Consider the following 27,329-nt stretch of genomic DNA (forward strand, 5'->3'; position numbering starts at 1 on the left):
TACAACTCTCATCATCCCAGACCACTGGCCATGATAACTGGGGCTCAAAGGATTTAGAGTTCAAAAACATATGGAGGGCACCAAACTAGGGAAGGCTGAATACAACCAGCATATGCACAGATATAGAAAGGGGTGTGTGGTTACAGGTTACAGGGACTACACATGATTCAAGATTTTTTAGAACTCATTTTAGGCAGACAATGCATTTAAACCATATTGTGGTCTAATGAAAACACTTACCAGGCAATAAAGGGGCATGCATATAAATAACTGTTGAGTAGCGTAGATATGGATACAGATTTTGGTTAAAATGACTGCCCATAGCTGCTGGAAGCAAATGAAGCACTGTGCTTGGGGGATTACACTGCAGTAGTAGCAAAGAGTGCTCATCATGCCTCCGGCTTGATGGTCCAGCAGCCCCCACTGGCAGGGAATCCCTGGGAGCTGAGAGTGTGAAATACAAGCTCACTCTCCACATATGCCCTGCCTGTCATAACGGCAGGCCTTTTTTTCTACTAATAATTATAGGTAGCGTGGCTGCACTGTGTTGACTTATGTGAAACAGCTTGTGGGTGACTCACTTCTGGCAGACTGGCATGTGTACTTGTATGCTTGCCCAGGGCAGAAACCACGCTAGACTCATCCTTGCAAAAATAAAAATAAAAAACAAAGATAGACATACACACACTCTCTATAGCCACTAAATCCAGCAGCTACATTTTGTTTGGATTGCAAAGGAGAAAATGAAGTTCTCACACAGTGCCGTATAATGGGACTTTGGCACAGCAGTGTGTCAGCAAATTATCCGCTGAGCTGCTTGACCCGGTAGACCTTAAGCTCACAACTTCAGAAACCTTTCGCCAGATAAGCACTCGTGCCAGACTGACATTTGCTGCTAGAAGGCAAGGAAATTCTGCTCATGAGGTTCCCACTGGCTTGCAAAACAGAAACATCTGCAAAGAGCCTCAGGAGACCTGCTAAGTAGCGTTCAAGAGCAAGGAGGATTGAGGCCAAATGACTTTATCTTGGCCAGTCATGATGAAGTATACGCAAAGGAAGGAGAGAAATCATACATTTTAGTGGTGAATGGGCTTAAGAGGATAGTGGTAAGTGAATGCAGAGAGCTAAATACTTACCTAAATAAATTCAGCTAGCCTGTTTCAACTTATTGCACAACACACTTTAAAAAGCCGGAATGGGCTGGGCAGCTGTTGGCTTCTAGATGTCTAATTTAACTTTATTTTTCTCCTCCTTGCCTTTCGATGCCCTTGCATTCTGTGGTGTTCTTTCTTTTTGCCAGTTTATATCCTTGGAGCCTGTCCGTGGCTTCTTTATTTTTAAAGTTCTTCTCCACTCCAAAGTCAGGTTAGCTCTTCCAACCATGAATGTGGAAAAGTTTGGGGGCAATGCCAAATCTCAGTTAAAAGTGCCAAAATTTCAGAGAAATCTAATTTCATAAGCTCCAGACAGCTTCAAGGAAGTGTTGTGAACTAGAGGAACCAAAACAGAGGAAGCTCTCAAAGACTTGCCATTTTGCCCGTAAGTCAGCTTTTCAGATTCACAAAACAGCCATATACAAGTAGAGGGAGAGAAAGAGAAATTACTCAAAGCTGCTGGAAAACACAACTGTTTGTGTGTGTTTAAACCTATCCATTTAAAATAGATTTCGTCTTCTCGCTCCCAGTCTCAGGGAATCTCCTAAACAATCTCGTTTTCAGCACAGCCTGCCAGTCACCACACCTCAGAACAGATCTTCCCAACAGGCTGAGCACTTGGCTATTCTCATTCTCAAGCATTTCGGAAAACAAATAAAACCTGAAGTCATTGGGTGGATAGAAACTTAGTAAGAATTTCCAGCATTCATCAAGTTTGTAATAGTCCTTGAGATAAATTTTAAATTTCTTCCATTCTTCTTCCGCTGTCTCCTTTCCCTGATCACGGATTCTGCTAGTCATCTCAGCCAATGTCATATAGTCAATCACTTTCATCTGCCACTCTTCCAAGGTGGGTAGATCTTGTGTCTTCCAATACTTTGCGATCAGTATTCTTGCTGCTTTGCGATCAGTATTCTTGCTGCTGTTGTTGCATACATTAAAAAGTTCTATCCTTCTTTGGTACTAGTTGGCCGACAATGCCCAAGAGAAAGGCCTCTGGTTTCTTAAGAAAAGTATATTTAAATACCTTTTTCATTTCATTATATATCATTTCCCAGAAAGCCTTAATCTTCGGGCATGTCCACCAAAGATGATAAAAAGTACCTTCAGTTTCCTTACATTTCCAACATTTGTTGTCAGGCAAATGGTAAATTTTTGCTAGCTTGACTGGGGTCATGTACCACCTATAGATCATTTTCATAACATTTTCCTTTAAGGCATTACATGCCGTAAATTTAATACCGGTGTTCCACAACCTTTCCCAGTCAGCAAACATAATATTATGACCAATGTCCTGTGCCCACTTAATCATAGCTGATTTAACTGCTAGAATGTCGAGGTTTTCAGGAAAAAAGGGTTGCAGTGATATATGATTAGATTAAAGAAAGGATTAAGATGAATTAGGTCGAGGAAAAAAACATTTATAAGTTGCTATAAAACTATGGACATGGGGATGCAGAAAGGGGAGGTATGGGGGAGTCTGAGAAAAGAAGTTTATGAAAAGATATTATGAAACTATGCTTGTTTGTTTGTCTTTTTATATGTTTGTTTGTTATAAAAAACTTATGTAAAACCAATAAAATTTTTTTATAAAAAAAAGAAACTTAGTAAGAATTTCCTTACCCATGCTGGCTTTCATTGCCAACACAAACACTCATGCCATCACACAAATATATTGATTAAAGAACAAATCAGTGCTTTGACTGGGTAAACAAATATTAAGGCCAAAACTAGCATTATTTACGTGGTGTTTAATGGCACACACAAAAAATCACAGAATCCTGTTTTAAATCAGAGGATTTCAAACCAACAAGAAATATACTTGGTCCAAGAAATTCATTTCACACTTTGTGCAATGTAATATAAAAATGGGGATGCAAGTTTCTGATTCAGTATCAGTTTATCTATTAGATAAGGAATTACAAAAGATCCTGAGCCTTGAAGCTACATACTAGATTCCACAGCAGTTGCATTATTTTATCTCTACCCTTTTTCTACACTCACCCTCCCCTCCAATCACTGTACGCTCTGAACCCAAACACCTCCTGGGTGGGTTGCTATCCCTTTCTCCCTTGCCCTTCTCAGTAATACATGTAACCCAAAGCTGTCTTAAATCAGCAATTTGTCCATTGTGCCCAGTATGTTCTACTCTGATGGCAGTGGCTCTCCAGGGACAAAGGCAGAGAAGGTCTTTTGCATCACCTGCTAACTCTCAATTGGAGTTACTAGGGATGGAACCTGGTACCTTCTACATGCAAAGCATGTGCTCTATCACCGAGCAATAGTCCTTACTCTCTTTTTTTTTTAAGAATTTTTATTAATTTTACAAGTTTTTTAACAAACGAACAAACACATAAAAGGACACACAAACATATATAGTATTTCACAATATTTTTTCAAACCTTCTTTTCTCGGACTCCCCCATACCTCCCCTTTCTGCATCCCCATGTCCAAAGTTATTTAGCAACTTATATATATTTCTTTCAAACCTCTGTCCTGTTAATCTTCTCTTTACTCCAATCTTATATCACTGTAACCCTCTCTTTCTAAAAACCTTGACATTTTAACATTCATCAAGTTTATAATAGTCCTTTAGGTAAATTTTAAATTTCTTCCATTCTTCTTCTGCAGTCTCTCTTTCCTGATCACGGATTCTGCCAGTCATCTCAGCTAATGTCATATAGTCCATCACTTTCATCTGCCATTCTTCCAAGGTGGGTAGGTCTTGTGTCTTCCAATACTTTGCGATGAGTATTCTTGCTGCTGTTGTTGCATACATAAATAATAATAATAATAATAATAATAATAATTTATTATTTATACCCCGCCCATCTGGCTGGGCCTCCCCAGCCACTCTGGGCGGCTTCCATAAAAACCAAAAATACAATAAAATATCACACGTTAAAAACTTCCCTGAACAGGGCTGCCTTAAGATGTCTCCTGAATGTCAGGTAGTTGTTTATCACCTTGACATCTGCTGGAAGGGTGTTCCACAGGGCGGGCGCCACTACCGAGAAGGCCCTCTGCCTGGTTCCCTGTAGCTTTGCTTCTCGCAGTGAGGGAACCGCCAGAAGGCCCTCGGCGCTGGACCTCAGCGTCCGGGCAGACTGATGGGGGTGGAGACGCTCCTTCAGGTATACTGGACCGAGGCCAATTGGTGTCAAAATTCTATCTTTTTTTGACACCAATTGGCCGACAATACCCAGGAGGAAGGCTTCTGGTTTCTTAAGGAAAGTACATTTAAGTACCTTTTTCATTTCATTATATATCATTTCCCAGAAAGCCTTAATCCTCGGGCATGTCCACCAAAGATGATAAAAAGTACCTTCAGTTTCCTTACATTTCCAACATTTGTTATCAGGCAAATGGTAAATTTTTGCAAGCTTGACTGGGGTCATGTACCACCTATAGACCATTTTCATAATATTTTCTCTTAAGGCATTACATGCCGTAAATTTAATCCCGGTGTTCCACAACCTTTCCCAGTCAGCAAACATAATGTTATGACCGATATCCTGTGCCCACTTAATCATGGCTGATTTAACTGTTTCATCTTGTGTATTCCATTTCAACAGCAGGTTGTACATTCTTGACAGATTCTTAGTATTGGGTTCTAACAATTCAGTCTCTAATTTTGATTTTTCCACCTGGAAGCCAATTTTCCTGTCCTGTTTATAAACCTCCATTATTTGATAATAATGGAGCCAGTCTTGTACTTTAGGTTTCAGTTTATCATGACTCTTTAATTTCAGTTTCTCTCCATCCTGTTCCAAGATCTCCCAATACTTTGGCCATCCGACCTCCATATTGACTCTCTTATATGCCTTAGCCTCTAAAGGTGACAACCATCTAGGGGTTTTGTTTTCCAACAAATCTTTATATCTCATCCAGACATTAAACAAGGCTTTTCTAACAATGTGGTTTTTAAAAATACTATGCACTTTGATTTTGTCGTACCATAAATATGCATGCCAACCAAATGCGTTATTAAAACCTTCTAAATCCAAGATATCTGTATTCTCGAGGAGCATCCACTCTTTCAGCCAGCAGAACGCTGCTGCTTCATAATACAGTTTTAAGTCCGGCAGGGCAAATCCCCCTCTTTCTTTTGCATCTGTAAGTATTTTAAATTTTATTCTGGGCTTTTTGCCCTGCCAGACAAATTTCGCAATATCTTTCTGCCACCTCTTGAAACAGTCCATCTTGTCAATAATCTGCAAAGTCTGAAACAAAAATAGCATTCTAGGCAATACATTCATCTTAATTACTGCAATTCGGCCTAACATTGACAATTTCAGATTTGACCATATTTCTGTTGGAATTCTGCCTGGGTCAGAGGAATGTGCCACAGCGTAGGCACCGGCAGATATTCCTGTCGACCTCCCCGCGTCTCCACTCTGCTGATAAGCAGGCGAGGTCCCGGCGATTCATCTCAGATATGTGAGAGGAACACACCGTTCATCCTCTCTCCCCTTTGGTGTCCCCCAGGAGGGGAAAGAAGCAGACAGAAAACTATTTACATCTTTTATTTCTGTCTCTCATATCAGTACAGAGAAACATGTCTGCACTCGACAACAGCAAGAAGAAACTCCTCCCATGTACTTCCAGTACGGGTCATATGACACACACACTGAGCTAACATCCGGTGCTCAGTACAGAATGGACTGCCCCTTTGTTTCCATGGCAACAGTCACAAACATCCTGTCTGGCTTTCCAGCCACAAGCAGCTGACTGAGCTGCTGGAGCCTTTGCTTGCTGCAGCATTGGTGCTTTATGGTAACATACTCCCCCTAAAGTATCAATGCGTGCTGCGAGCAAAGCGTCATCCAGAGAAGAAAACAAACAGTTGTTATACTTATAACATTCCCCTGTTGTTTCAGTTCCACCCTTGGAACTACCTGCCACTGGTTTAACCAATGTACCTCTCTGGTTGTGTGACTTCGCATTTCCTTGGTTAACAACTTTCTGTTGTGCCTTTGTCTCTGACTCAGACACAGCTTCAATCTGTCCTTGATCGTTTACAACAGCAACATATGCAAGGTTAGCAAACTCCTCTGAATACCTCTTGGGTGGTACACCCTTCGTTGCTCTCTCAGACCTTCTTAAGAGCTGCTGCTCTTCTCTGCTTTCTGGTTCAGCCTCTGAACTCTCTGGAGAACCAGTACTAAGCTTAATCTGTGGTTTATCCTCCTTTTCTGAGGGTTTAGTCATTATTTGAGATTTCCTCTCAATGACTGTGACAACTGAGCTGTCTGAGCTATCAGTGTCATCATCATCAGTACCACTGAACTCAATAAGATCAAACTCATCATCATCATCATCAGAATCATCTGTGGAAAAAGTTTGAACAATCACTCTCTCTCGTTCAGGAGCACTCTCTAGAAATTTTGTGAGAATCACCTGACCAGATTCAGACAAAATTACTCTGTAGAGACCTTTTTCATAACCTACAAAGATGCCTCTGGCATTCTTTACCCCACTTGGAGCTTCTGTTCTCACATGAGATCCGAAAACCTTAAAGTAGGCAACAGAAGGTTTTCTATTAAACAGCTTCTCAAAAGGAGAACATCCCAACTCTGTTGAGACTTTTCTCAACCACACATGAAGATAGGACGCTAAAGATTCGGCCCAATATTCATGTGGTAAATGTGAACTTAGCAATTGCGCATGCATCCCCTTTTGCAATTCTTTGTTCACCCTAACACAGACACATTTCTTCCATGCTTCTTCGGAACTAGCAAGTTTGTGTCTTATCCCTTTCTCATCCAGGAACCTCTGGAAATCCTGTAAAAGAAAAACTGGCTTGTCATCTGTGAAAAGACAATCAATGTTAGCATCATGCATACTTTTAACCTTGTCACAAAACTCTTGAAACTTTTCTAAAGTTTCCTGCGGTTTCTTCATCATATAAACCCAAGAATAATTTGTGTAACAATCAACACACACAAGGTAATATTTTGCACCGCCTCTAGATGGTTCTAAAGGACCAATCACATCAGCATACACCCGCTGAAAAGCTCTGTGGACCTTCTTAGACACCTTCCTGGTGTTCACACTGGTCACACCTGTAAGAGAAAATTCGTTAGAATCAGAAGTATTACATTTCATGTAATCACTTTGATCAAAAGTCAACAAATACAGTCCATCTTTCTCTTTGGCAGTAAGAAACAGTTCTCCATCTTTGTAGATCTTGCAGCTTTTAGCATCATAGGTCAGTTTCAGTCCCTTCTTTGCAATCTGCGACACACTCAGCAGATTAAATTTTAGTTCTGGAACCAGATAAACATCGCTTATAGTCAATTTCAGACTCTCAAGATACACAGTTCCAATTCCGGTCGCTTCTAGTTCTTGACCGTTGGCTTGTTTCACTGTGAAGCTTTGCTTCTTCAACGTCGAAAACAGTTCTCTGTGTGGGCAGAGATGCTTCGTGGCGCCCGTGTCGATTATGAATGCGTTCCCAACATCTGGCGTGGTTCCTTTCGCCATCATAGCCTTTGCAGGTTTCACCTGGCAGTTGGTACGGCTTTTGCTTGACGCCTCAGGCTTCGTAGAGCTGTTCATGGCTCCTTTTGACTGGCGCGGCTTCTTACAGTTTCGCTGTAGATGCCCAGTCTGTCCACAATTATAGCATCGGACGGCACTCAATGCTACGGCATGCTCTCCAGTAGCATCAGCAGTGGGAAGATTTGAACTCTGTTCTTGCCTCCCTCTGTCTTTCACTTCCAGTGCAGCAAGTCTGTCGTGTTCGTTCAGGACGACGGCACACACTCTTTCCGCGGTCAGATCCTGAGCAGGTAGCGAACCAAGCTGACTGGCAACAACCTTGTAGGTGCGGTTCAGGCTGTTTATCATCATGAAGCAAAACACTTCCTCCTGTAGACGGAAATTGCGTTCCACCATCTGTTGACGTAGAAACTTCATCTCTGTCAGGTGCGCTTGAACATCTCCATCAGGCGCTAATCTCAGATTTGTCAACTTCTCAAAATACAGCAACGCTGAAGAACCAGCATCTCTCTGATGCGTTGTACGCAGCGCGTTCCAAACCTCTTGCGCAAATTCCAAATGCTGTATATGCACAAGCTGCTCATCTGAGACACACAGAATTATAGCAGTCCTAGCCTTCACATTCTGTGACTCCCAAGCACGCGTTGGTGCTGCTGGGATGGGATTCTCAATCACCCCAAACAGTCTCTGATTCTGCAGCAGGGCCTTCATCTTTACAGACCAAGATGAATAATTGTCATTGGTCAGGAGGGGTGGAGAAGGCAAGCCTCCCCCCTTCTTAGCATCCATTTTGAGTCCTTGCATTGACTCTGAAACAAACACAAGCCTCTAAAATCCAATAGCTGGCTTGTTTACTCTCTTTACACCTGGCAACTCTGACTCTGGCTGCGTTGGAAAGTCCCTTCCACCAGTTCGTGAGGACCTAGTCATAACAAAACTTTGCTTTCGCTTCTCTGAAGCACAAACTGACTTCCAGCCCTCTCGAGTAACTTTCCATTTCTCCTCTCTGAGGCACAGCCTTCTGAAGGACGTTGCCTAGCAACAGTGCATTCCTTTCCTCGGACAGGAAACCACAAAAATGCCTGGTATGCAGGCCTCTTCTAAGTTGGAGCTGCTTTCCCACACTCGCTCCTCCGTGAAGCAGAGAATGAATCAAGCTGCATTCACACTTTTAAGCCCTTAAAGTCTCATACCTTGAGCATCGGCTTAGCTGTCAGCTTCTTCTGGTCAGCTTCTGGCTGCAGAGAATCAGCCTCTCACTTCAGGCTTCCATGGAGCAGAGGAGGACAATTCACCAGCCTCTCATGCAGATGTCCGATGGACAGCAACCATCCTCTGCTACCACTGTTGGAATTCTGCCTGGGTCAGAGGAATGTGCCACAGCGTAGGCACCGGCAGATATTCCTGTCGACCTCCCCGCGTCTCCACTCTGCTGATAAGCAGGCGAGGTCCCGGCGATTCATCTCAGATATGTGAGAGGAACACACCGTTCATCCTCTCTCCCCTTTGGTGTCCCCCAGGAGGGGAAAGAAGCAGACAGAAAACTATTTACATCTTTTATTTCTGTCTCTCATATCAGTACAGAGAAACATGTCTGCACTCGACAACAGCAAGAAGAAACTCCTCCCATGTACTTCCAGTACGGGTCATATGACACACACACTGAGCTAACATCCGGTGCTCAGTACAGAATGGACTGCCCCTTTGTTTCCATGGCAACAGTCACAAACATCCTGTCTGGCTTTCCAGCCACAAGCAGCTGACTGAGCTGCTGGAGCCTTTGCTTGCTGCAGCATTGGTGCTTTATGGTAACAATTTCTAAGTCTTTTTTAATTTCTGACCAGCATTTTTCATAGTTGTCCTTATACAGATTCAAATTTTTAGATGTCAAATATACCCCTAGATATTTCACCTTCTTCACCATCATCAACCCTGTCTCTTCTTGAAACTTATTCTTCTCCATGTCTGTTAAGTTTTTCCCTAGGACTTTAGTTTTTTGTTTATTCAACTTAAATCCAGCTACCTGTCCAAATTGTTGGATTATTTCTAGTACCCTTTTCGTACTAGTGTCTGGCTCTTGCAAAGTCAATACAAGGTCATCTGCAAATGCTCTTAGTTTATAGCGTTTAGCTCCGACCTGTACCCCTTTAACCTGCTGGTCCTCTCTAATCATATTCAGCAACACCTCCAGAATCGAAATGAAAAGTAATGGGGAAATTGGGCACCCCTGTCGTGTTCCTTTTTCTATCTTAAGTTCCTCAGTTATTACATTATTTACAATCAACTTAGCTTTTTGTTCAGAATATATTGCACCCAAACCATTCTCAAATCCTTGCCCTACCCCCATCCCATGAAGATTCTTTTTCATAAAGCTCCAAGAAATATTGTCAAAGGCTTTCTCCGCGTCCACAAATATCAAAACTGCTTTGGTATTTATGTTCACCTCTAACTTTTCCAAAATGTCTATTATATTCCTAACATTGTCTGATAGGTGTCTTTTTGGGAGAAAGCCTGCTTGGTCCTTATGGATCTTCTCCATCAGCACTTTTTTTAAATCTTTTTGCTAAAATGTCTGCAAAAATTTTGTAATCCACATTGAGTAATGATATTGGGCGGTAGTTCTTCAGTTGAGTCTTTTCAGTCTCTGTCTTTGGTATGAGTGAAATATACGCTTCTTTCCACGATTCAGGTGCCTTTTTTCCCTCTAAAATCTCGTTGCAAACTTCCTTTAACGGTTGTATCAACCACTCCTTCAGGGATTTGTAATATCTGGAAGTAAGTCCATCTGGCCCTGGAGATTTGCCTAGTTTCATATCCTGAATGGCACCCTCTATCTCTTGTTCTGTTATTCTCTGGTTCAAGTCCACCTTGCTTTGGTGAGAGATCTTTTGTAATCCATATTTATTAAGGAATTTGTCTATATCTTCTTCATTTTGTAATCCTTGGGAATAGAGTTTTTTAAAATAGCTCAAAAAGCAGTTTCTAATCTCGTTGGGTTTGGATATGTTCTTTCCATCCACTTCTAGGTTTGTAACTGTATTTAATTTCTGCCTTTTCTTCAATTGCCATGCCAGAAGTTTGCCACATTTGTCTGCCGATTCAAATGTCTTTTGTTTCATTTGCTTTATCTTCCATTCTATCTCTTGGTTCATCAATTCCATATATTGTGTTTGGTATAACTTAATCTCTCTCAATATCTCCTGGGACTTTGGTTTTGATCTTAATTTTTTCTCTCCTTCCTTTATCTTTTCCAAAATCCTTTCCTTTTTCTCATTCTGCTTTCTCTTCTTTATTGAGTTTTGTTGAATCAAGAAACCTCGCATCACAGCTTTACTTGCGTCCCAGATCACTCTCTTTTCCACATCGCCCTTTAGATTTATTTCAAAATAGTCCTTTAGGGTTTTTTGGGCCTTCCTGTGGACCTCCTTATCTCGAAACAGGGTGTCATTCATTCTCCATCTAAACTGACCAGTTAACGTAAGTTTCATTTCCATCTTCACGGCGTTATGGTCGGAGCAGGTTTTTGGGCAGATTTCTACCTTCTTGATCTTTGGGGCCATTCCACTAGTAACCCAAATTTGGTCAATTCTGGTCCAGGTCATCTTTGCTTGGGAGAAAAAGGTTCCCTCTCTCTCGAGAGGGTTCCTTGTTCTCCATATGTCTATTAAGTCCATGTTTTCCATCATTTCAAAAAAGGTCTTCGGAAGTCTCCCTTCCTTGATAACTGTCAGTCTTTGTGTCTTATCCATGTTTGTGGAGACCACTCCATTCATGTCTCCCATAATTATCATATTGTAATCCAAATAGTCCATCAAGGTTTCATGAAGTTTCTTAAAAAATTCTGCCTTGCCTTCATTTGGTGCATAGATCCCAATTATCAAAAATTTTTCTCCTTGTGCTTGTATCTCAACTGCCAAATATCTTCCTTGTTCGTCTTTAAATATCATTTTTGGGGCCCACTTCTCTTTTACATAAATCACAACTCCTCTTTTTTTGACTTTGTCCGACGAAATAAATTCTTGTCCCAATCTTTTATTTGTAAGTAATCTCCTGTGGGCTCTGGTTATATGAGTTTCTTGTAGACAAATCACATCCAATTGTTCTCTGTTCAGAATATGAAAAACTTGTCGTCTCTTTAAAGGCATGTTCAACCCATTACAATTCCAACTAAGGAATTGCAGGGCCATCTTGTTATTTTTCTAGTGTTCCTCCAACAGCTCCCAATTGTTGTTCTTCCTCTGTTGGTAGTGATAGGTTCTGTCCAAAAGATAAGTTCAGAATGTCTATTGTTCTCTTCTGTTCTGCAATTGGGTCCACAGTTCCCTTCTGTAAGTCCTCTCGGTTTCTTTCCAAGAACCTCTCTTTGTCCTGTACCGTCTTTATTTTCACCTTCTTCCCCTTATAGTCAAAAGACAGTCCCTGTGGGAATTCCCACCTAAAGAGGATGGTGTTCTTCTTCAGCAGATAGACCAAATCCTTGTAGAAAGCTCTCAAATCCAAAATATGTTTAGGGATATCTTTAAAGATCTGTATCGATGAATTTTCAATTTGCAAGGCCTTTTCAAAGTGTAGTTTTAAAATTTTATCTCTTTCTTCCTTCGATCTAAGGGTGATCAAGCAGTCCCTCGGTACCTTCCTGTTCTGTCTTTTACCCAGTCTGAACGCTGTTGTAATCTTGAATTCGTCCTCCTCTAGGTCTTCCCAACAATCTGCAAACTCTTGCGTTAAGAAATCCACAAGATTGTCTCCTTCATTCTCTGGAATTGATCGTAGTTTCAAATTCCTCTCTTTTCTTTGTAATTCCCACAAAGCCAGAGTTGCGTCGTGGCCGTGTACCTTTTTGGCAATCGGTTCTAGTTTTTCCTGAGTCTCTCCAGCAATAGTTCTAGCTTCTTCCGCGATTTGGCGTGTTGCAGAATTTTCTTGAGTAAGCTTGTTAATAGATTCTGTATTCAAATCCAATCTTGTAGTTAGATCTGTCAGTTTCTGTGAATTTTCTGTTAATTTCTTAGTATTTTCTGCAGTCTGCTTTGTTAAGTTCTCCAGAGATTAATTTATCTTGAGCAGAGCTTGTGACACTGCGTCCATGGAGATGGCTGTCCCTTTCTCTTGTCCTGTTGTTGCTGTAGGGGTGCCTGAAATCGAGCCTCTTTTCTTTTGTTGCTGTTGCTGTTGTTGATATTGTCTTGTCTTGGCTCTCATACTTATCTCGTCTGCTGGGCCACTCATATCCCAAGGTCGTTTCCCACGGGAGCCGTCTCCTGGAGGAAAATTCCACCGTTCCAAACTGTGGCAACTTTTACTTTACCCTCTAGAGGGAGCAAATTAAATATGTCCCCATACAAAGACAAAGGATGAGTAAAAGCAAGTTTCAGAATGCTCCCAAATGTATATTGCAACACTTTTTCCAATAAATGCAGTCTCTGTCTTCTCTAATATATTGTAACATCAAAGTCCAAAAACTTTGTATCCATCAAAACTCCACTGTGTAACTTTTATACTATGTAACTTTTACAGGAGTTTAAAGTCAGTTCAGTGTCTTGTTGTCTTACAGGCAGTCCGTTTCAAGCAAGAGGTTGCAGAAGATTTTCCCTTTTCTTTTTTAAATTAATCGTGCAGCTCATAAAGTTCCTTTTTCCTCCCCTCTGCCCTGCAAGCAAGAGGGGATATCCAAGTCCGAATGTCAGATTTAATCAGTTGAAAACAATATCTCATACGGATGCAGTTTTTTTAACTTTCGTTGCTTTGGTTCTCATGCAGTCAGGGGAAGGCAGACTTCCTTAATTTTCTCCTTCCCCGTTTTCAGCCAAATTACGGTTATTTTTGTAGCAAATAGAGTTCAATCTTACTCAGGGCCTTTTTCAGTCCAAATTTTACAGGAAGGAATCGGCGCTCTCCGCTGATGGCGACGCGGCTTCACCCTGCGGGCTGGGTAGCGATTCTCAGCACCGCGCTCCCCCGTTGTCGTTCCAGAGCCTTTAAAAAGGCTCTTTCTGCGGTAAAGGGGGGCGCTTTTGGTGCCCACCGAATCTCCTTGTTCACAGGCGTCCGCGCCTGTGATTTTAGGGGTCCCCCGCTTGCCGTAGCGGGTCAGACCCGAACTCGCAGAGCCGTCCTTCTCCGGAGCTCCGGAAAAAGGACCGCCATTAGCGCTGGCGCCGACCGGAAGTCGCCAATAGTCCTTACTCTCAATGAAAGCACACTGAAGTCTTCCGATCTTCTCTTTTGGCCCCAATGTTTTGCTGGGGGGCAGGGGAGAGGTAAGGTGCAAATCTATGTTGTGTTCCAAACATATGTGTGGGCTAGTCACTTGCGTCCACATATTAGCTCAGCTCAGGTGTTGAATAAGCCTCACAAGCCAATGTTTAGCACCATGCTGTGGCTCTCAATTGAGTTATCTGTGTGTTATAATTGTAACCACACATACACCATCTTTAGGGAGTAGTTAGATTATTGGCTTGGGTAGGAGAGACAAAGGTTAAACTCCCAATGCAGTTATAAAGCTACGGATTGAATACCCTTCTCTTCCCCGCCTTGCAAATGTGCATTGATTCTATTTTTTATTTTCTTTTTAAAATGCTGTTCAGTTTCTCCTGCACATGCACTTCCCCTTGGTTCTTCTCCTTTGGACTCATGCCTGAACCTCTATTTTCTATTTATCTGATTTTCTTAAATAAAAATTCTCACCTCTCTTGCCTGATTTAGATGCTAAGTCTGGACACAGGGACTATCTATATGACTTTGGCACAGTACTTTCCACACTGCCACAGCAGCTCAGCCAATCAAAGGCAAAGACCTCATTGCCATAAGTACCCATTACTGTTAAAGCACCAATGTTCCCAAAGTTCTGTAAGCTCAGGCGCAGAAATGAACTTCAAAGGCTTGATTATGTTGATCTCAAAGGCGAAAAGAAATTTAATAGCCCTTGCATATTTCTCCACCTGGAATTAAAATCAACCTGGAGAAGACTTCCTGGCTTACCTATTTTGAAAGGCTGTGACTGGAAAAACTACAGCTGGAGGGCAATAAAATCCACTCCATCCTAGGGTATTCCTTTTACCCCAAGGGTCCTCTACAGGAGGTGGGTTTTTGCTCCCCAGCTGTGGTTTTCAGAGTGTAGCCTAAGAAGCAGCCCCTGTGCAAAAGAAATTAGAGTATTATCTGCATCCATTTGCACAGAAGCATGCATTTTGAGGCTGCATCCACAAAAAAATGATGCTGGGAGACAGGAGTTGTTTTTCCAGCCTCAGATGGGCTTGGAACTCATCTGAGTTAAGTAAACAGTCATTGGATTCCCTCCACCAAGTTTCCAAAACTAAAGGCCATATCTCCTGTGGGGCAGCGCCAAGAGCCAGTCAACAGATTGCCCCCCCAACCCAGTTTTATTTTTAAGCGCTTATGAGGACCAAGTACAAATGTTCTTGAACAAGCCACCGTGAAAGAACAGGCATTCAGAGGTTCCATTAAAGTAGTTAGGAAAGAGTGGACAAACTACTGCAGAACCAAACCTTTGACCAATTCACAGAGACCTAAGTCTTTCAAATGAGCATGCATATTTTCCCTGATGATCCCCTCCTAGCTGTGCTGTGGTGAATGGCCACCTTCCAGCACTTCCCTTCAGGCAGAAGAGAAACAGAAATGCCGCTTGGTCTAACTGGCACAAACACAGCCAGAGGGAATCCATAGCTTACAAATGTCTGCATAGCTGCAGCATGGAATAGCTTGAGTTTCCCTTTGAGGTTAACCTGAATAAAAAGCAATGATGGAAACCAATGGTGCACATTCACATGCAGTAACCAATATTCTCACATTTCCTTATTGTCCCTTTGATCAATTTCACATGGGTAATTTAAAGCACTTTTTAGTCATACTGGAATACATGTGTGAAAGACAGAAACAAAAGGCTTTAATGCCCCCCTCTCTTTCTCTCTCTCTTTGTGTCCATGCAGAGAGGTGGATTTCCAATTACATACAGGCTTTCAGTGGTTGTATCATTGTGAGCAGTTTGATTTAAAGTTCATTTTCAGCCATCCACTTGCCTTTCCTCCTCGTAGTACACATTTCAGAATATCTTTCTCTCCCCCCCCCCTCCTCTCCTCTCCTCTCACATATATATGAACATGCCTCTTTAACAGAGATTGCTCTTCCCATGGACATGTCTCTTTGGTCACTATTAACAAGATCATATTATAATTTTTTTCAAAAAATGTGCTACAAGAGAGGGTTTGGGGACTGAAAAGAAACACTGCTAGTTCAGGAAATAGAGCATCGCAGCAGAAATCACTATGATCCCTTGGTACTTGCTTCATTTCCTCCTCCAAACACTGACCACGTAAAAGGAGAATGTATATACAGTGATACCTCAGTGGTACCTTACAAATGTCTCAGGTTACAGACTCCGCTAACCCAGAAATAGTACCTCGGGTTAAGAACTTTGCTTCAGGATGAGAACAGAAATTGTGCGGCGGCAGTGGGAGGCCCCATTAGCTAAAGTGGTGCTTCAGGTTAAGAACAGTTTCAGGTTAAGAACGGACCTCCGGCCAAAATTAAGTACTTAACCCAAGGTACCACTGTAAGTTGTGGGCTCTGGACCACAGACCAGAGCAGTTTCAAGGCTGTTCACTGCCTGGCACCAGGCTATATGGCAGTGCTGCTGCCAGGTTTTTGGTCCACACCGTCCTTGATGAGCACCTTGACTGCTCATGTCCACCATTTGCCATGTCAGAGAGGAAACCTATGAATCTGAAGACAGTCACTTCACTAAGCAGGAGAACCACCAGAATTGGCACTTAAAAGCAACAGAACAAAAACAGGTCTGGCTTCACAAACACTTCTAACAAGCTGCTATATACACCATATAGCAACAACCTTAATTTGTGCAGTCAGATAGGCTCTGGAAATGGCCATAACTCCCTGTTACTCATAAGGAAATCATGCTTTTACAGATCTGCAGCATTCATGCTATATTTTTAACTGCCCAAAATATATTGCATGATGAGTCCCCTGGTTCCCTACCACTTCATACAACTCTATGGAGAAAGTGGAAAGAATAGAGAAAACTATATTCTGAGAAAGCCTGGTGTGCCTGCTTCCCTGCTCATGCTACTGCCCTTCATTCTTACTCTTAACTCCCTGCATTCAACCTTGCTTCTCCTAAACAAAAAACTGAACCTACACAAAACACATTTTCTAAGCCACCTATTACGCTTCTCAGAAGGTACCAGCCAATCCTAATGTTGTGGTTTCTTGGCTCACTAGTGGTTTATGGATTCTGATTTAGAATGTTGGCTTAACCATGATGGAGGTGAAGACTGCTTAAAGCTGACCACAGAACACAATAAAATGTCTTTCGCGTGCGCTAAGCTAAAAACAAGAGTTGCCTTTGTTCAGAGTAAAACTAACACTTGGTTTAAAAAAAGGGGACACATTCATTGCCTTTATTCCTAAGCAAGACACAGTTATCTAAATAGTTGAAGAGCTGGACTTTCTAATTTAATTCATTATGTGGCTGGTAATGCAATTTTACATGTCAACTCAAAAGTCCTTGAGTTCAGTGGGATTTACTACCATGTAAGTGTGCACAGGATTTCAGCCTAAAACTTCTAAGCTACTGAAAGTCCATGGGAGGCTTCCTTTATAAGACTGCGTTCTGTTCTGCGGCACGTTGACAGTCCTCATTCCATGGCAACACAACTGAAGGAACAGGTTCTTACGAGAATGAGCAGGATTATGACTCACTCCACATACTAAACAACTGTCCTTCAAGCATACACCTGGTGAAGATGGTTGTAGAAAGCATTGCTTTTGTTTAGTTCCTAGTAAAAATTTACAGACTGGACACTGCACAAGGAAAGTCTCACAGGGAATAATAATTCTGCGTTTTGCAGCAAGGAAGCTGACACCAACTTTCAAAATCGCACAGGATATCTGCAGCAAGCCCTCTCACAGCTGCTGCTCATGCAACACTATCCACAGAGGGCTCCAGGTTCAAGCCACATCAACTGTATAGTGCTTCCTGTTTAATACAGAAACGTCACTCCATAAACTCTTATGGCACTGTCACTTTCAATATTAGCCGTAGTTTGCTGAAACCTGATCCAGCTGCCATTTAAATTATATGTAAACCTGTCACACTAACCACATCTGTTTCTAAATATAGGTCTGAAGTTGTGAATAAAAATCTGTCTCATTTGCTCCCAGATTCTGACGTGAACAGTGGGAAAACTTGAAGAGAAGGTGGGAGTGAAGGGTCTCCATTCTGAAGATGCTGCTTATGCAAAACTTTGTTCACTGAATGGAACATATAGACAATTGGGTAGCCACTTTCCAGACCCCATAGTAATTATAGCACAGGTACACTGAAGTGCAATGCTGAACACAGGAAGCTGCTTTATTGCATGTCAGATCACTGGGCCTGTCTAGTCCAGTGTTATCTACTCCACAGAAAGGCAAACCTCAGGCTTGTGGGATCTACTTTGTTGGGTTATAGGTTTTTTTTACCAGAGCTCCAACTCTACTGGTTAGAACCAGGTGCAAAATATTGGTGGTGGTGTAGCAGGAGAAGGTGTCAGAAGCAAAATGGAAGTTTTGGCATTATAGCCAATTGGCGATTTACTACAAGCCATCCAGAGATCTATCAATTTACCTTCTAGCCACTCCTGATCAACTCTGAGTAGCAACTCCCTAGGGTCTCTTTTGTTCATGCTACTCATGTGACAATATCTTCCCACATCCATGTAATGACCCATTCCTGCCACTTCTGGCTCTTCAACATCTCCAGGGTCCTTTTTCCTTCTCTCTATATCGGGGTAGGCAACCTAAGGCCCGTAGGCCAGATGCAGCCCAATTGCCTTCTCAATCCGGACTGCAGACGGTCCAGGAATCAGCATGTTTTTACATGAGTAGAATGTGTCCTTTTATTTAAAATGCATCTCTGGGTTATTTGTGGGGCCTACCTGGTGTTTTTACATGAGTAGAATTGTGCTTTTATTTAAAATGCATCTCTGGGTTATTTGTGGAGCACAGGAATTCGTTCATCCCCCCCCCCCAAAAAAAAACATAGTCTGGCCCACTGAGGGACGGTGGACCGGCCCACAGTTGAAAAAGGTTGCTGACCCCTGCTCTAAATGTACCCAATGCTAAAAACCATTGTCCATCATCTCAGACTCTTGCAAGGCCACTGAAACCTTCTATTTTCTATTTTCACATTTCCCACTCATCAGCAGATTCATGAGCCTCTGCTAAAGCAATCAGTATAATTTCCTAAACATCTGTATAGGATGTTGACACTGTCCATCAACTGAAGTTCTGAACCTTGCAACCTCTGATTTTTCCCCAGTGTAAAAGGAAGAACAATTATTTTGTGTCAAGTTATTGTGAAGTGACAGGCCAGTACTTTTTCTATTTCTCACTTTTAAAGCTTCTCTACTGACTGTATCTCCACCTACATCTTCCTTTATTTCCTCCTCTTGCCTTCTTCTCAGTTAAGGTTATCTGTTGTCAGCCTACTCTGCCTCCATCCTTGATGCTTTGCTATATATCTCGAACTCCTTATCTCCATCATTCCTTCTCAATACCTCCTTTGCAAAGCTTTTCTTCTCTGGACCTCCACAATCAACATTACCTAAAACAGTCAGTAAGCCTTCAGTTTTAAAGAGCCATTGGTCATAACAAATATACAGGCACAATCCAGTTGAGAGATACATTTTAGCATAGGTGATTCTCAGCACACTGAACCCTATTTTGGATGATAAAATTTTGTCTAATGTGCTGGGCTGCTAGAGCAAACATATTAACCTTATATGGCCAAACCTAGGCAGGTCCAAATCAGTACTTGGATGGGTGACCACCTGGGAACCACATTTATGCTGCTTTGGGTCCCAGGGTAGAAGAAAAGCAGGATATAAATGTAAGAATTTTGCTAGATTTTTGTAAGGCTTGAAATAGAAGGGGGGGTTTCAATACAAACAACACAATACAGCAATACACAACACAAACACAAACACAAACACAGGTAAGCACAAGATGAGGAAGGAAACATGGAAAAGGAAATACTAAATCCAGAAGCCTGAGAACATGCATAGTTCTCATTCAGGAATAAATACTAAAAGGGATCCAAAGGTTTGATTTGGGTGGGGAGGCAGAGAGATATGTAAACTTAAGCAGAAACTGTAATGATTCTTTACAAGTTAAAGATTTACATTATTTCTATGACTGAAAATTCCACTCCAGAGAGGGTTTCACACAATACTAAAAAAAATTCACCATTTCTTTTCACAGCAGATGGTCTCACTTCCTCATTAAAAGCATCTACCATCACACTTGGTGTCAAAGAAAAATAGCAAACTGCTTTCTTCAAAATGTACTTACCCATTAAAATACTCAATAGCTTTTGAACTCTGGAGTTGACACCAACCACTCTATAGAGACCTTGCTCATGGATCCCTAAGAGGGAGAACATATTTTATTTAAATTAGTAAAATGGTAAAAATAAATTTAATGTTTATTTTAAAATAAAGTATCTCAAATAGTAACATGAATTAAATTGCCCTCACAGCTCCACAATCACTTTCAAGGCTACTTATTGGGGGAGGGGGATAGTTCATGGGGTTCCCCCACCCCTTTAATGTATAGGTTTTCTACACAGGGTAGAAGTTCTGCATACCAGCTGAGTGTTTCAAGAAGAATTTTGTCTCTCATATCAGTCAGCAGCAGGAGAATGTGAAGAATGGGACACGTCCCATCAAGTTAAAATCTAATGGGGGTGAGGCGTGATCTCTTGCACCCACAATCATATAAGGGACATCTCAACTTTTTTAATAGGCACAAGTTTGGTTACATAGCTGAATAATAAAGATTCAGAGAATAGGTATTTCCTATTTAACATATTCATTTAATCAAGACCAATGCTGTTAAGACAATTTTTGTTAAACACATCGGATACCTGTGTTATACCTCGGTATCAAATATGAATGTGGTCTTCTAGTAATACGTTATTTAAATTATGGATCAACAAGTCCTTTTAAAACCTATAGAAGATTATGAATAAAAACAAATCTGGGAGCAGCAGATCAGAAAACTTAACAAAGATGCATGTATATAAGTAGATTCTGGATCCTAGCAAGATACAAGCAATCCTGAAAATGTGTATGTAAAATAGGCAACTGTCAAAACTGAGCAAGCTAAGGATGGAGAGAAATCTAAGAAAGGCGACTTCTTTATACAAGTGCTAGAAAGGCTGATATTTGGGAACAGGACTTTATAAAGAAGAATATCTGGTGGTCCCCATTACCTCTTGTTTCAACAGCATGAATGCATTTCTTGACAATACTGAAGCCCATAATATCCAACTGGGCAGCTGAAATGAGAGAAAACAACTAAGAATATACAAGGTCATAAAATGGAAATAAAATACCAATGTTCTCAATCAAATATAAAGTCAGGTTTAAAGTGGATCGTAACACTCCACCAACATGTTCTTTTAAAATCTGGAAAAGGTAAAGGATCAGGCAAATGTTTCTGTTGTGCTTGCAACCAAAAAGTTCCTTCTCGACACCTGTAAGATTATGGGGCTGTTTCCAATATGCATGTTGATCACTTAAAGACATCAATATTAGGTAATCACTAGCACACATGAACATCAAATACCACTTACAGAACTTTCATATCATCTCATACCACCTAAAACATTATGATATGCTGTATAACTGTGTGACAAAATATCAAGTGGAATTTGCACTTCAGGAAATTTGTTTCCCAGAGTCAGATACTTTCAGGCCCATCGTTGACACTGGTATTAAGTAACCAGATACTAAAAAAAGACTCTACATGATTCTCATGTAGCCCAGTAACCATGCTTCATAATAAGTAAAACATATAGTAGGACATGGAAAACACAAGCAGACTTTGTATTCAGGAGAGAAGCAAAAGGGGGGTCTGGGTGGGAAAGTTTGCATTAAATCATAGTTAAACATTAACATGTCGTGCTGACCAGGCCAGTGATTATGGATGGTTCTACAAACTAGACTGGCTCCTTCAAGAAATTCCCATGTATCCCATGCTGTGTAAACATATTGAGGCTATTTACTTCCCTGTAAGGACACCAGATACACAGCTGGAGCTCTCTCTCTGTCATTTTCAAAACAAAAACTCCCACAGCTGATAAACAAACCACTTTTAAAACTGTAGCTGGTCTTTATGAACAGTTGGAATACAAGGTAGAAAGACAACAGACAATCTTCTGTATTACTTTCATTTATATAATTAATATATGTTGTTTAGGAAGTTTTTTCTTTTCATTATTACTACAATGAGAATTGGTTGTTCTCTGTCTCTCTCCACCGTCCCAAATAAATCACTGTTTAAATTATTTAGGGGATTTTTAAGTGTATTTTTGTTGTTCCTTTTATGTTGAATTTTATTGTATGGCTTCGGGCACCAGTCCCATTGGCAGACCAACTCTTGTGTTACAAGGATTTCTGCAAACAAGACAAGAAGGCTGACAGCATCAACCCCACCACGGTGGAATCCCTTGCAGATGAAAGGAGGGCCTGGAGACAGGTTTTTCCAGGGTGACGGAAGCCGACAGAAGCTTGGGGTGGGGGAATAAAAATGAACAAATCCAGAATTAGCAGCCAGTGACTAACAAGGGAGATCACAATGGTATGTCTTTCCGAAGGTAAGCACATTTCATATTATGTGCCAAATTACTGGTAAACAAAGGCTGCTCAAATCATAACAGGCAAGACAAAGCATGGTCTGTCAGGACCCCGGACAGATCACTGTGGCAGGTGCTGGATGGCTTTACTAAAGAAGAGGAGCTGTTGTCTCAGCAGCATGCTGAGGCCTTTCAAGCCTAGCTGGTCTTTTTCTTAAAAGGCAATTACCTAATCCTAGAGCACTAGTGGTCCATCTAACTCAGTGCTATCAACACTGACTGGCAATGTCTCTCCAAAATGAATTTCAAGTAGACAGTGTCTCCAGTCATACCTGGTGATGAAGATGATTGAACAAGAGACCTTCCACATGAAAAGTATGTGCACTACCACTGAGGGACAGCCCTAAATATTAGGGAAGTGATATGACAATACATTTGCTGCATCCCAAGGACGTGATAAAACCTCTTCAACCATGTATGCCTTCCCCCTTAGGGTCCAATTATATTATGTGGGATAGGTACAGTCTTTGGCAACTAAGACAAAGTCTCATCATCATAGGTAGTATAGAACTCTGCATGGGGATGCTGAGGAGAAATGAGTAACTTTGACTGAAATCACTGGCGTGCCATGTTAATGAGCTTCTAGAGGCATCTGGCTGGTTGCTGTTCCAGTCCAGAAAGATCCCTAGTATAAGCCAATGAAGAATAGGAACTCCTTTCACTCTTATGCATTCACAAGCAGGACCAGTCCACCTGTTAGCCACACCAAGACCTCTGTGTCAGGCAGCAGATTTGAATATCTTCTCTAGGCCTGCCTGCTTGATGCCATTTATTATTCTAGGAGTGCTGTTACTCCTTACTGTTGCGGTAAAGTAGTCAGTGGCACTCCTACTAGGCTCTCTGGTAGCAGTGGATCACCCAGGATTTGCTAAGAGGCATCTCAGGTGAGGTGGCCCCGTAGATTACTTGCACCACTGCTGCTCTGCCATAGCAAATAGAGCTTACATTTTAATAGTAGTAAACAGTCTAATGAGTACCTGCTGCCACCTCACCCTGAATATCTCACTCTGGAAGAACCCTACATTCACTAGGACTTTTTGTCAGAGCAAAGCACTGCTGCGACAGCCTTGGAGAGCCTCAGCGTTCAATTGCTACTAAGGCAACAGCAAAAGCAACAATAAAAGGGGAGTGAGAATGCCAGTGTTTGAGAGCAGTGAATGGAGCAACAATAGCTCTGCCTCAGGCAGCTGCACATCTTGCACCATCCCCGAACACAAGTAACCTGACAGTTAATAGATAATGAAAGACTAGTGGGAATGGTGTGAGAGAAGAGAAGAGAAAGAAGGTGGCTGGACAAGATTTCCAAGGCTCCAATATACCCTTTGGAATTCTTGACCCCTTTCTACGGCTATGATAAGGAGATTTATAAAGTTAAAAGAACACCTTACATTTTAAACATTTGCATAACATATATAAGGGCCCAGCATCCAGTTTTTATTTCAATAGAGTTTAAGTCATCTAGGTTCATTTTAGCACATAATATGTTCAGAGCTAAGACTGTTTTGATGTTGCATAAATACTTTACAGCACTTTAGAAAGAGATAGATCAATCACCAGTGTGCATGCACACGAAAGCTCATACCAAGAACTAACTTAGTTGGTCTTTAAGGTGCTACTGGAAGGAATTTTTTTTATCTCAATAAATGAGTCGTGGTAGTGTTGTACTGACAGGAAGTGGGTGAGCAAGCCTGACAGTGTTTAAACAAACAAAATTTAGGAGACATTAACTGTGGCAATGTACAAATTAATACTAGCAAGAGCTCTGATGCTTAGCTAATCTATTTTTCATTAAACTATATTAATAAACATTTCACAAGTACCTCTGTTTTTATTACTTATGATATTTATGCACTTAGGACTATAGCTTCTCTGTGTCAAAAACCCTAATTGGAACAGTTGTATCCAGTTTGCATTTTTTTGCCAGGAGCTTCTAAAAAAGCAACTTAATCGGCCATTTAATGGTTTGCAACTGAGAAACTGAGGCACTAAACAGCATAGGATGATGCCATTGCATCAAAAGGTATGATTCAGTAAACCAAAGGTTGTGGAATCAAAAGTGGTTCCTCTGCAGAAGAACCACTTTTTTGTCCAGTTTTTGCCCCTTTAGAAGCTTAATAATCTTTGGAGAATTTGAAAGAGAACGACCACTAAAAACGTTATGCAAGCATTATGAGACAACAAGTTATTGTTTGAATCTGTCTATCACTGACACAGTGTAAAAGCCTTGAACTTTTCTACTGCACAGAAAAATATCTGAGCCAACAGGAAATATAACCAGTGCTTTATTCCCTCCATGATGACAAGAATACATTGCCTGTGTGTTAATGTGGATGCAGCAATACAGACACGCATCAAGTTTAAGGCTAAAAACCAGTTCTGCTGCAGCTTCTGAACATTCCAATTACACTGGGGCTTCAGAACTTAACACAGGCAACTGTGGTCCATTCTATATGTTTGCACTGTTGGTGCAGGAATACAGGGTAAAAAATACATTAGCTAAGCATCAGATGGTAAGGATGGCTTCATTTTGGGACCCATGTTGCTAGCAAGTAGCTCAGGACAACTGGAAGCCTGCACGTGCTCCAGAACTGTGTTTGTGATTTGACTTTGCTCTGAGCAATGACCGCATCATTGTGCTAAATCAGGGAATGCCCTTATGGAGCAAGCCAGTGCAAGCAACAGTTTGCAAATGCCCTAATTAATTTTGGAATCAGTTTCTTGTCTGATGCAGACAACACCTATTATTTCATCATAAATCCATCTCTTATGAATGAATAGGGGCCAACTGGCAAGAATACCACATCTTAATTAAAACAAATTTTGCATTTCCTGAGAAGTCCATCCTCTTCTCACCAAGGGCAAAAACACATTATTTAAATAAATATTTGAGTTGTGGAGAACTCCACAATGCTTGGCCTTCAGAGGTGTGTTATGATACCTAGTTGGTCTGCCTCAGGATATTCCAAGCCCAGACCTTAGATAAAAAGTCATTTCAGATTCAGGATAAATCTTATATTGTGTGACATGGTGACTAGGCAGACATTATGGGGAAGCTAGTCCCTAAACTGCCTTATCAAAAAATATACTACTGTATAACAGAGATTAAGCAAGACTATTCCATTTCCACAGCCTTTGGGCCTCCTTAAACTGTCGCCTAGAGGCAGCCATTACATCAGGCTAGCTGACTTGTTCCTCTTAGCTGGTCCTTATTTAAAAAAACCCTGTAACTTTAGAACCTGGTGCCTGAGTTTGCTTTTCCTCCTTCCTTGCCAGTCCTTTTCCTTGTGTAGCATGTCTTTTAGATTGTAAGGCTGAGAACAAGGACCACCTTGTTTTTTAAGTTACTCTGTGAGCCTTTTTGAGTGGTGGGGGGGTGTTTTATGTGACATAAATGCCAAGCATGGCACTTTCTATGTGTTTATATACTTATGACAGCAGCAGATCTCTACGTAGTGAAAGAAATCACAATGCTGCTACATTCTTCTTATTTTTTAAAGAAAATCCGTTGGTAATATGTTTCATATCAAATCCCTCTATTATATCTAATTCAGCTTTCTTAGTCAATACAAGCGGCAGTGAATAGATCACTTGGAGGGAGGAGGGGACGGGAAGACTAAGTTGACAGAATCTCACAGCCTACAAAGGTGTAATTCCCTCTAATTGCAGCATCTTGTATCACTCCCTGGTTCTATTAAAGAGATGACAGGTATGTAAATCTTGTGCTGAGGAGGAGTGAAGAAATCTAGGGGAGGAAAGTGTGGATTTTAAATTTATCAATAGCAGATAAGAAGGGAAGCTGAGCTACTGTATAGTGTTCCGCCAGCCAGAGTGACCTAACAGCTGAAGGAGTTATGCCGCCTCTCAAATTTACTGGGGGCAACATTCTGTTTATAAATAGACACACCACCAGTCGGGATCCCTTAGGAAGAAAAGGAAAGATGATCTCACAAGGCTTTTGACTGGATGCCGCCTGCCTCTTAAAAAAAAAAAAAAAAAAGACAAGAGGACTCCCCCTCTTGTTGGTCTTTCCAAATATTCCTGAACTTCATATTTAAAAAGAGGACCATCACTCATCAAATATCCCAAAGCTGAACACATACATATATAGGAATAAAAACCCAAAACGACTTTGTAATTCACTTGTAGGATAAACAAGAGCTTTGCTGCAGCATCATTGCACATAGTAATGCAGGGTGGGGGAAGGCAGAGAGAGAGAGACACTGAGCCAAGCAGACATTTGCAAGCAGGCTGGGCTGCTTAGAAACATGCTGGATTTTGGACAGCAGTGGGAAGAGGCTTGGGACAGCCAGCAAAAGTGCTCCAGGCCCTTTGCTTTGTCCAACCACTTGGAGTCAAAGGATGAAAATATTTAAATAGCGCTACTTCAGTGTACAAAAGAGTCTTTCATCCCAACAGTTCATCTGCTTGACTAAAATCCTGGGGCTGGCTGGAGGTTTAGACCAACTCCTTTTAAGCACAAAATACTAAATTTCTATTAATTATCGTTTAAGGAAGGTAAAACAAGGAACTGAGATTCAGAAATTCTTTTAGTTCTCCTTCTTGCTTCCCTTCTGCAAAACTTCTGCGCCTGGGTTTGTGTACACCGAGACAAAAGGCCGTTAAGTAACTTGCCAAAGGAAACAAAGAATTTGCCACAGAGCCAGCTCCAGAATGACTCTGCAGCTCTTGGGCTCCATCCAGTACTCACAGTGCCTCACAACATCTTAAACCGTATTGCTCTTTGGTTTGATATTTAAAGCATTTCAGTATGTTATGAGCCGCACAATAATTGTCACCTTTTACCGTTTTTGTATTGCTTTAAAAAAAACTGCTAAATGATTAGAACTTTTAAAGTTTCAACCAATGTGATGGCCAAAATCTGTCTGATGACTAAAGCAATATAATCACTTGTTGCTTTTACTACTTGGAGAGCCACCTACTGGGTTATAAGAGAC

The 27,329-nt window shown here is 41.3% G+C and overlaps 1 protein-coding gene across 11 annotated transcripts in view; it reads right to left on the reverse strand.

Moving 5' to 3' along the window:
- Positions 1-27,329, reverse strand: part of ARHGAP26 (Rho GTPase activating protein 26) — a 211,261-nt gene that overhangs the window by 82,674 nt on the left and 101,258 nt on the right. For all 11 annotated transcript variants that reach the window (XM_082213473.1, XM_082213467.1, XM_082213470.1 and 8 more), the window contains 2 exons: positions 20,950-21,015; positions 20,028-20,102 (listed from right to left, as the gene is read on the reverse strand). In XM_082213473.1, coding sequence (XP_082069599.1) covers positions 20,028-20,102; positions 20,950-21,015 — 141 coding nt within the window. The remainder of the gene's footprint in view (positions 1-20,027; positions 20,103-20,949; positions 21,016-27,329) is intronic.

This window comes from Podarcis vaucheri (assembly GCF_965113315.1).
Source record: "Podarcis vaucheri genome assembly, chromosome: 2".
Lineage (NCBI taxonomy): Eukaryota > Metazoa > Chordata > Lepidosauria > Squamata > Lacertidae > Podarcis > Podarcis vaucheri.